The sequence below is a fragment of the Mauremys reevesii genome, linkage group 3 (genome assembly GCF_016161935.1).
Source record: "Mauremys reevesii isolate NIE-2019 linkage group 3, ASM1616193v1, whole genome shotgun sequence".
NCBI classification, from domain to species: domain Eukaryota; kingdom Metazoa; phylum Chordata; order Testudines; family Geoemydidae; genus Mauremys; species Mauremys reevesii.
The window spans coordinates 7,323,015-7,334,088 of record NC_052625.1 but is presented as its reverse complement, the minus strand read 5'-3'; the positions used below and the strand labels follow the sequence as shown (position 1 = coordinate 7,334,088).

General features: G+C 47.4%; 1 protein-coding gene across 1 annotated transcript; it reads left to right on the top strand.

Annotated features, from left to right (window-relative positions):
* The first annotated feature begins 4,714 nt into the window (after positions 1 to 4,714).
* On the top strand, positions 4,715 to 10,527 carry CD93 (CD93 molecule). The gene is made up of 2 exons (XM_039532710.1): positions 4,715 to 6,725; positions 10,457 to 10,527. Exons 1-2 carry the CDS (start codon positions 4,840 to 4,842, stop codon positions 10,488 to 10,490), a joined length of 1,920 nt encoding a protein of 639 aa, XP_039388644.1. The 5' UTR covers positions 4,715 to 4,839; the 3' UTR covers positions 10,491 to 10,527.
* Positions 10,528 to 11,074: the final 547 nt, after the last annotated feature.

The following is an 11,074-nucleotide window of genomic DNA, read 5'->3' as shown; positions in this document are numbered from 1 at the left end:
TCAATTTTCAATATTTATTTAAAAAATAAAAAATGTTGAAAGTTAGAAAATGCCAGTGACGCTACTTGCTAAACTTTTAAAGTATGTAGTGAATCAACAGGGCCAGATACAGCAATCCTTAAACAGAATTCTATCCAACAGGAATAAACACTACCGGATTAATGTACTTAATATACCAAAAGGAAAAATACCAACATGAGCTCAACACCAAGTGTGACTGTCTTAATGTGCCTTTTAAAAATCTTTCTGAGTTGCAAATTTAAGAGTATGTTATGTGTTTGACCACTGCCATATACAATGACCCAGAAGTAAAGATAAATTAATAACGCATTGTGGGACTGATCAAAATACTTTTATTTTGTTAGGAGCCACAGTTGTTTACAGGCTCAACATTGCAGGTAAAGTTAGTGGGGAGAGTAGTTTGACTTCTATATTTGGGGGGCAGCTCCAATCAGGCCAACAGGGACGCGCATGGGGGGAGAAATTCCACGCCTGATGGAGGCTTGCAGTTTGACAGGGCAACCCCCCAACCCCCATCCCTCCCCCCCGAAACTAGGCCCACGGGAGTGAGACAAATCTATCATCGTCACGTCTACACCAAGAGGCACCAGCAAAACTTGGTGAGCTTTCCGCCCATATCCTTCACTTCCACATAGTGACAGAGGCGGTCTGGAGAGATTGTAGTTCTTCAGAGGGCTATGAGGGGCTTATAAAAACTTTCTCCTCTCTTGATCCATTTCTCTCACCTGTCAGTTTGCCCTGTCGTCCAACCCTTGCTCCCTCCCTCCCTCATCACCACTGTCAATAACCTCTGATGTGCAGAGGCCTGTACTCTAAAGTACCCAAGGAAACAAAAATCCAACTCAGTCTGTTACGTAAAATTGTTTGTAAAAGTCAGCAAAAGCTGGGACAAACTGGTCTGTTTAGGTTAATTGAAGAGGAAAGATCTTCAGTGCTCCTGGTAGTCATTGGTTGGCATGACAACAAGCTGAAAGATTCTCAAAATGGGTGGCAATGTGTTTTAATTAGTTAATATTAATGGAATGAGGTTGCCACCCCTTCTTGAACATTGTTTATTTGGGGGACACTAGATGGGAGCAGCAGGATGGGTAGACTGGAAGAAGCGAGCTTTACCATCATGGGACCCTAGCAACCAACCTGACACTCTTGGGCCTTCATCGTCCTGACCAGACCAGGCCATGACATCTCCACCTTCCCGCAGTCACTCACTACACATCTGTCATTTTCCTTCCTACTGTATTTCTCGTCTTTCCTCCCTCCTTCTCTGTTTGCCTCGGTCGGTCTCTGGCTTAGCCAACAAGACGTCTACACCTCTTGCAACACTGCTCTGAGCCTGTAATCAAGAAACGCAGGTGAAAGCAATGCCTTAAGCATGATGCAGATAAAAGTTTGCCAGGACTTGGAGTGGATAAGACCCTGTGCTGGGCTTGTGTTTCCTCAGCAGCAAGATCACACATGAGCGTCAGCACCAGAGACAGAAGTTGCGTTTTCTATGTTTACTGATCTCTTTTTTCTCCCCTTTTGTGCATGTTTGTCTTGTTTTGTCTTAAAGAAAACAGGACTGGACTCCAATAACAAGAGATCCAGACCGACTGAACTAACCTTTTCTCTTTTCTCCTCCCCAAAAAGACAGTTAATATCTTTAACACCATCTAAAGACAGTCATGGAGAGGTTTCTCTCTACAAAAGGCTCTCTACAGCTAAAGGGAAAGGGCATATGGGATATTGTGAAAATGAACGCCTGACTTACTACTTTACATTTTAAAGGCCATAACTGCTTTTTCTTGTGTCTTTAATTAAAAGTTTAAAACATTGTATGGTAGTTTTCCCAATGGGAGTCACCAGCGATAATATGAAACAAAACCTCAGACCATTCTGCACTGTTTAATGTTGTAACACTGTCCCCGGGTTTCAGCAACGTCTTCTCTTTTGTTGGACCCCAAACACCTTCTGATCAATACAACACTCCTTTTTCTCTGGTTCTTCCCCCACTGCTCCACAACCTACCACTGTTCTTGAGCCAAATTCAAACACAGTGTGAGCAGGTACAATCCCATTGATTTCCGATTTAAATCTGGGCCTGCTTCTTTACACCCCAGCTCAGAATTTAGCTCCCTCTCTTTAAAAAAGCTCTCCCATGACCCTGAAGCTAACTATTGGCCCATCCCTATTTCCCCTTTCTCAGAGTTTTTGCAAAAGTAACTCCCTCCTTCCAGGGCTTTGGAGCGGAGCCCGGAGCTGGAGCACAGAGCAGCTCCAGAGCAGTGGAGCTGCAGGTTTTTGCCTGGAGCTTGCTCCGGAGCTGGAGCACAGCTCCAAAGCCCTGCCTCCTTCATCACTCCAACCACCTTTCCCACAATAATACGCTGGGCTAATTTCTCTTTGAGTATTGGCCTGGCCATAGCAAAGAAATCATTCTTCTGCAGAGAGTTAATAAACTTTTCCCTACTGATGATGGCTCCCTCTGCTTTCTCAGTCTCCTTGACCACACAGGCTTCTACACTGCAGTCACAGTTCTGTCCTCTTGGACCAACTCCGTAGATGTGAAGACATCTCTGGCTTGATGATATTCATTCCATTTTTGCCTCTCAACAGAGCTGTCCCTTGGGTAGGGCGAATTTGGGGGGCCCCACACCTCGATAAAATCAGCACTGTCCCGATATTTGGCCCTTTGTCCCGCATCCCGACCGATGTACAACCGGGATGCCATTTGTCCCGATATTCAGATGAGGAGGTGAGGTGGGAGGTGAGTGGGAAAGCGGCTGAAGAGGCAAACAGGGAGGCGAGCATCAGGTAGGCAGGCAGGAGGGAGGTGAGGAGGCAGACAGGTGGCTGGATGGCAAGGAGGAGAGCAGCGGTCGGGCAGATGGGGGGGGGCGCACTGGACGGATGGTGAGGAGACTAGTGGGAAGGCTGATTTGTCCTGGGCCCCGCACTCCCCTAGGGGCGGCCCTGCCTATCAAACTGTTCTTTCTGCATCTCTGGCAAGGGCTGACCCTTGTGCCAAGATGTCCCACCTGGGCTCATTCTCTAGCATCTGTTCTCTATTCTCTCCCTTGGTTACCGTTTTTCATCCTTTAACGTCGCCACAGTTACTCTGCTGACTGTACAAATGAACTGTCTGTATAGTACATTGTCTTGTGACAACTGAAATGACTCTGCCTACCTTGACCAAGTTAACTGTTTTCAGCTAAATGTCTCAAAAGCAAGAAGTGGGAAGAAAAGAAGCATCCTGTCTTTTGTCTCTCTCCCTTCCTTGAGTCCATTCCATTTGCCTTCATGGTCCACAATCTTGGCATTATCCTGGACTCTGTATGGGCTCCACAAACCTGTGCACAGTGGGTTCGCACTGAAGTGCAACTTGCACCTAAAGAACGGGACATATACCCCAAAGTGAATTCCCAGATCCATGGGCATACTTGCATATTCATTAGTGCACTTATGTTTGCATGCTCAGGCCTATCTGGACATCTGCATCAGGCAGCTGGACACACAAATATATATTTAGATGCCTTCACTTCATCTATTCGGTTTATGCACACAATTGCAGTACGTGTGCACTCAAAAGCAAGCACATGAATGCACAGGCAGAAAATGTGCATGGATCTAGGACCTCACTGTATAAAAAAAATCTGACCTTTAACCTCTCTGCATCTCATGCAAATCCCCATCTGCAAAATAATAGTTGTAAATAATTACACCTCAGTAAATGTGAGTTTTAATTAACGTCAGTAAAACACTTTCTGATTCTCAAATGAAGTATTTCTACTTTATTACAAAGAGGTCAATCAACTTAGTATCAATTGTGCTTTGTGTAAAAGTTGCGAGCCCCAGAAAAGGGGACTTTTGGGGCCTGAAGGCTTGTGAATTTTTAATGCATTTGTTCATCCAGTAAAACTTATCACACTAACTACTTTGCCGTTTCTTTAAGGTTCCTATTGATTTCACTGGATTTGGATCAAGCTGCAACTGAACTGATGATACAACTAATCACTGACCTTCTGTAAATTCTCCAAAACCATTAACTTGGAATATCATTGTGCTGATGCTCAAAAATCCCAGGTGTAAGCAGATGCAGTTCAGTGCTTTTCTTCTGTTTGAAGTGACTGGTTCTGGACAACAGATTACAGACTAAGTTTAGAAAACTCCCCACCGTAGACTGAGTTGGAGTTGGTTTGGTGTCCTTAATCAACTTGGCTTAGTGCATGGAGCTCAGACATTCTCATGACCCAATCCCTATTTAAGGACTTTTCCATCTATTTAAAGTGCAAGAATGAAGAAAAAAAAAGTGCTTGAAATTAATTGTGTGGATGACATATATGCACCAAGTATTCCATTTCTTCTAGAAGATGAAATCTTAACTATGCTTAGGATCATAATCAGGGATTCCATGCCTTTTTTTCTTCTCTCCAATAGATACTGGAAAACTAGAACTCCCTATTGGGGGTTACAAAAAGTCACTGATGAGTAAGTAGTTTAAGTCTTTTAAAAATAAAACAAGAAAGCAGCATTCCAGCAAGTTTCTCATACAAGGGGAGGGGAGCACTGGGCCAAAATAAAGAAAGCCCTTTAATGGTAAACCTTTTTTTAAACTGGTGTTAAACCACTTCACTTAAAGGAAGGCGAAGAAAAGCAGCTGAATATCTTGATTGTTATCCACAAACCAGGAGGATGAAGCCACCAGTAACTAAAATACAGGAAACTCTAGTCTCCGGTGATAAATAAGAGTCACAACAGCACAGGATGCGTGCAGGGCAGCTCCTTGGGCCAAAGGGATCTGAAAGGCAAACAGCTTCTGCTCTTTTGTTCTAACATCTGATGTGTGTCCCCTGCAGGTCCCATCTGTGCATCTGGTGCCCCGGACAGCAACAGCACCGATCCTGCCGCTCTCCGCCAGACCAGACCAAAGCAAGCATGGGAATTGCCCTTTTCTTCCTAAGCCAGGTCTTACTTTGGGGGGTGCCCTCCTGGGCGAGTGAGGAGGCAGAGGCCCTGTGCGCCCGGACTGCTTGCTACACCATCCACTGGGGCATGCACAACTGGGCGGATGCCCAGGAGAAGTGCAAGAGCAATGGAGGCAACCTGGTGACCATGAAGAGCCAGGAAGAGGCCCTGCACATCCAGGATCTGCTAGCCAAGCTGCCCAGGAGGGAGGCCAGGCCAGAGGGGCAGGCGAGGCTTTGGATCGGGCTCCATCGGGAGAAGGGCAAGTGTTACCAGCGGCACCAGCTCCTCAAGGGCTTCAGCTGGGCCTCGGGAGGGGAAGAGACCGACTACACCGGCTGGCTCCGGGAGCCCCGAGAGACTTGCACCAGCCGGCGCTGCGTGAGCCTGCACTGGAACAGCACCGCCCCCAGCTCCTGGGCGCTGGGCTGGGCCGACGGGCCCTGCAGCGGCTCCTCCGCCAGGGCCCAGGGCTACCTCTGCAAGTTCAGCTTCCAGGGCATGTGCCGCCAGCTGGCGCTGGCCGGGCCCGGCAGCGTCACCTACACCACCCCCTTCGGCCTGGACAGCGCCGCCCTGGCGGCCGTGCCCTTCGGCTCCCAGGCCGCCGTGCGGTGCCAGGGCCAGGCGCCGGGGCCCTTCCCGGTGTGCAAGGCGCAGGCGGGCGGCGGGTTCGAGTGGAGCAGCCCGGGCCCCCTGTGCGCCTCGCCCCGCCACGGCTGCGGCTACAGCAACGGGGGCTGCCAGCACCAGTGCCTGGAGCTGGCGGGCGGCTCGTTCCGCTGCGCCTGCCGGCCGGGCTACCAGCTGGGCGGGGACCTGCTCTCCTGCTCGCCCGTGGACCCCTGCGGCTCCCAGCCCTGCCAGGGCGAGTGCCTGGGCCGCCCGGGGGGCTTCGAGTGCCGCTGCCCCGCGGGCTACGCGCTGGCCGGGGACGGCGTGAGCTGCGCGGACGTGGACGAGTGCCTGGGGGAGCCCTGCCAGGGGCGCTGCGTCAACACGCCGGGGGGCTTCGCCTGCACCTGCCCGCCGGGCTACGAGCCCGCGGGGCCCGGCGGCCGCCGGTGCCGGGACGTGGACGAGTGCGCCCGGGGCGCGCCCTGCGCCCAGCTCTGCGCCAACACGCCGGGCTCCTTCCTCTGCGCCTGCCGGCCGGGCTACCAGCGGGGCCGCGACGGGGCCTCCTGCCGGGACGTGGACGAGTGCCTGGGGGAGCCCTGCCAGGGGCGCTGCGTCAACCTGCCCGGCAGCTACCAGTGCCTCTGCCCGCCGGGCTGGGCGCTGGCCCCCAACGGCGTCTCCTGCCTCTCGGGCTCCAGCCCCGCCACCCCCGGCAGCGCGGCCCCGTCCCCGCGCCCCCCAGGAGAAGAGGAGCCGGCGGCGGGGGGTGCGCACCCGCCGGGCACCCAGCCCGCTACCGAGAGCCCAGCCCCGCGCTCTGATCCCACCACCCGAGCCCAGCCAGGCGGAGCAGAGCCGAGCACCCTCCAGCCGGCTGCCGTCAGCAGCGCGGCAGGGGCTGGGGAACCTATGATGAAACCTGACGCTGACCAGGCCACCGATGGCCCCAAACTGCTCCTGTACTATATCCTGGGCAGCGTGGTGGTTATCCTGCTACTGATGGCTTTTGCCCTGGGCTTGCTCATCTATAGGAAGAGGAAAGCCAAGGAGGACGAGAAGAAAGCCAAGAAGAGTACCACAGACAACTACTGCTGGGTGCTCGAGCAGGCAGAGAAAAAAGCAGTAGACAATGACTACAGGTAAAGGCAGGAGTCTGCAGAAAGGGTAGCCTGCTTGCAGGGACTAGGGTAGCATCAGGGGTCTCTGGAGAGAGGGAACACTAAACTAAGGGTTAATGTGTGCAGCAGAGAATGTTTCCCATATTATATAAAACGATACTTTCATTATGTGACTTAACTTTTCACTTTAGAACCTGGGGTTTGGCATTGTCTAAGTGTCAGAGGAACAGTCAGTCTGCAACTTAGATCAAGATCCCAATGCTGTTCCCACTGAAATCAGTATCAAAACTCCCACTGATTTTAATAGGACAAGGATTAGGCCCAGAGTGATATGTTGGTTTTGAAAAATAAAAGCAATCACACCGAAGAGTTTATTGGAACTTTCAAAAAGATAAATATCTTTACAATCAGAATAATCATGGCCCTGATCTTACAAACACTTGTGTAAGTGACAAGTTTCAGTGGTAGCAGTATTAGTCTGTATCAGCAAAAATGAGGAGTCCTTGTGGCACCTTAGAGACTAACAAATTTATCTGGGCATAAGCTTTTGTGGGCTAAAGCCCACTTCATCAGATGCATGGAGTGGAAAATACAGTAGGCAGGTATAAATACACAGCATATGAAAAGATGGGAAATGCTTTACCAAGTTGGGGGGGTGTCTGCTAACGAGCCAATTCAATTAAGGTGGAAGTGGGCTATTCTCAACAGTTGACAAGGAGGGTTGAATACCAAGGGAGGAAAAAAATCACTTTTGTAGTAGTAATGAGGCCAATGTAATCAAGATGGCCCATTTCAAACAGCTGACAAGAAGGTGCGAGTATCAGCAGGGGGAAATTAGTTTTTGTAGTGACCCATCCACTCCCAGTCTTTATTCAGGCCTAATTTGATGGTGTCCAGTTGAGAAAGCATAGGAGGATGCAAGATCAAGAAGTTAGGAAAAGGTATTTGAGGAGGAATTGCCCATCTATGGTCACTTAGGATAGAAAATAATCCCCTCTTTCAAAATACAGTAATATCAAAACCCAAACCATGCCTGTTTTCCAGTTTTGCCATTTACTTCAGTGGAGCAGCACCATGCCTATACAGAGTACAAAAGGTGCTAAAGAGGAGTATGGATCTGGTTATAAGGGTACATATTTTTCCTGAAATACCCACCACCTTTATATTCTTGCAGCTTTTATTTTATACTTGAGGCCACATTGGACAAAAATGTGAACTTAACACAAAAGAGTTAGCTGTGAGCCTCACAGCTACATCCTGTTCTTTTTAGTGTGTGGAGGAAAACCCTTTCCTGTTGTTTTTCTTCTCCAGTTAGCCATTGTAGAAATCAAGAAAACAGGAAAATGTAGCTTCTAGCAGCTGTAAATGTTTTGAATAGTTTGTATATGCTTCCATTTCTCTGGACAATAGTTGAAAGAAGCAGTGTACTCATCCCTGGTTTGTTGGGAAGACCTGCAGAAAATTCATAGTATCAGAGGGGTAGCCGTGTTAGTCTGGTTCTGTAGAAGCAGCAAAGAATCCTGTGGCACCTTATAGACTAAAAGACGTTTTGCAGCATGAGCTTTCGTGGGTGAATACCCACTTCTTCGGATGCAAGTGTGGAAATTTCCAGGGGCAGGTATATATAAGCAAGCAAGAAGCAAGCCCCCCCGGACCTCCCTGCTTCTTGCTTGCTTATATATACCTGCCCCTGGAAATTTCCACACTTGCATCCGAAGAAGTGGGTATTCACCCACGAAAGCTCATGCTGCAAAACGTCTGTTAGTCTATAAGGTGCCACAGGATTCTTTGCTGCTTCTACAGAAAATTCATAGTATTTCTTTGTTATGATACCAAGCTAGCCAAGCATTTAAGCACCTGAGTAACTTTAAGCATCTTTGTAATCCCAACAATAGGACTAAAATTAAAATTCATGCATGTGCTTAAATGCTGTGCTGGGTGTACAGTCTGTATGAACAGTCACACCAACAAACTTTAAGATTCTGAGATTATTAGTTTTGCTTTGTGTCGTTTTCAAAATTTTTCTAATCCTCAATCTTTTCCCATTCATTTTATGGGGGAGGGTATCCAGGTATTTCCATGTTCACTCTATTCACCCAAAATGAATGGGAAACTAGAAAGTATAGGTGTGAAATCATAAAGCCAGTGTAAAATCTCACATATTCAGAAAGGTTAATAGTTCAATCCATAATCCTGAGTTTTTAGTACTATATAAATTGTGTGTATTCTGGTGTGTCTCACAGGATTATGAGTAAAAATTCTAATCAGTTAAGGCCACCAAAAAACATTGATTTGCTGTGTATGTAGGTTTAGCTTTAACTGCCCTTCACCTCACCAGGTTAAGCCTCTTGAGGCCAGTTTCATCTCAGTGGAATTACATCAGTGATGAATTCAGCCCTCACTTGCTTTTTGCCATGAATCAGTTTTCTTGATTCAGGGCTCAATGCGAAGCCGATTGAAGTCAGTGGAAAGACTCCCATAGATTTCATTGGGCTATGGATCAAGCCCTTGAGGTGAGTAGGAATGGCAAAGAAACAGATTCTGACATCTAAATGAAGAGTCAGGAGATCCCAAATGTTAATGTGGGCTCTGTATGTATTTGCTCTGTGGCGTTGGGCAAGTAACTTCAGTGTCCTCATTTGGAAATGGGGAATAATAGTGTTTAACTGGTAACCTCATTGGGCATTGCGAGAACTGATTTGCTAACACGTGTGAAATGCTTTAAACACAGCAAGTGCTTTGTACGTGTTACTATATTCCTGTTATGCTGGGGTTGTATGCACAGACCTCCTCAGTGCTAATGGGAATTACCAGTGCTTAAAGTGCACCAGGTTTAAACACATTACAGGCCCAGGAAATACAGTTGCTAAGAAGCCAGCCAGCTTGCTGAGATGCTCAAATTTTTAGTACCACCTGAGGAATGTCCTTCTCATTGGCGGCTTTCCCCACTTGACCACCTTTGGTGAAGAGCAGCTAATCTGAGCAGTTGGAGGAAGCAGACACGAGTCGTCTTCTCTTTCCCTTAGCAACCCAGTACCAATCTCACGGGATGCACCAGGGGAGCGGAAAGACTCCAGCAGCTCAGAGCGGCTCTGATCCTTCCTTCCCCTGCCCCTCCTGTGAGCAATTGGACAGCTTCTCCCCATCCCAACACCACCAGTCCTGGGAAGGGATACAAGAGGCTCTCAGTGCAGCACCTCCCTCCCCTTTTCCTCCAGACCAGGGTGAAGAATTCCAGGAGATGCAGGAGGAACAGAGGTGAGGCTGGGTGGGCAGAACTACTGGAGGCAGGCAGATGTGGGGAGATAAGACCTCCCTACTTTTTCAGATCCTTTTACTCATTGTTAATTCCATGTGGCTGCCCACATGTTGAAATAATACATGCCAAAAAAAGTCTGTTAGTCACAGGTAGCAGCATCACAGGTGCATCAGTGTTACATTTTTGTATGATGATATTACAAGTGTTCTCAAACAGTGTTTTCCTTTTTTAACTTTAACACTGTAAATAGCATTACCTCAGTGGCTACATTGCTATTCTGAAGGAAGCATGTACAAATAAAATCCAAATGAAATTGATGCTTTGAAATATACATGATGTTTGATGCTTTGAAATAAACATGATGTTAAAACTTATTGATGCAATACGCGATAAATTGTTTTATTTGTGATGTTTCAAATAATTCACTTAAAACTGCCTCCAAACCAAGAACCTTTTTGTACTAAAACTGACATTTTTTTTGTTTTTTTTTTAGGAAAGCAGATACCCTCTGTGAAAATGTCATTTAGTTAAAAATTTTTGACAGAAACCTAGGTTTTGAGGGGAAAATGTTGACTAGCTCACTGATAAATTGTCCTTGCTGGTCATGATTAAGCAGGGCAGTGCTGGAAAACTATCTGCATTGTCACTGCTATGCTGTACCTGCTCCGTACAGAGGACTTTGGTTTCTGGAGTTGTCAGTCAGGTACCTTTCATCTAATAATGATTTAATACGTATATTAATGAAATGTTTAGAGGCCTCAGGCAAAATCAGGGCCCTTTTGTTCTAGGCCATGTACAGAGGGGCAGGGGTCTATTCATGTGGCTCTCACTGCAGGATCAAGGCACAGAACAGTAAGTTCTTTAAAACAGCAAAATATTAATCATTTAGGGTTACCAAGATAAATCTGCTCAGCCGATGAAAGATTCATCTAGGAAAAATTGGAACAAGCAAAAATTTGAACTAGCCTCACTGACCAGACCCCTCTAAAGATTCTCATTTCTACAGCTCCTGTGTCCTCCTACCAATCACAGAAGTTTTCGTTAAGTGGTATAAAAAAAAAAAAGGATGTTCTCTAACAGCAGCTGGACCTTAGATAAATGGGCATTTCCA

Excerpts from the sequence above, each read along its gene's own strand:
- CD93 (XM_039532710.1), top strand. The coding sequence starts at position 4,840 with ATGTGTGTCCCCTGCAGGTCCCATCTGTGCATCTGGTGCCCCGGACAG. Across the intron at positions 6,726-10,456 it reads GCAGTAGACAATGACTACAG|GAAAGCAGATACCCTCTGTG; the intron begins GTAAAGGCAGGA and ends TTTTTTTTTTAG.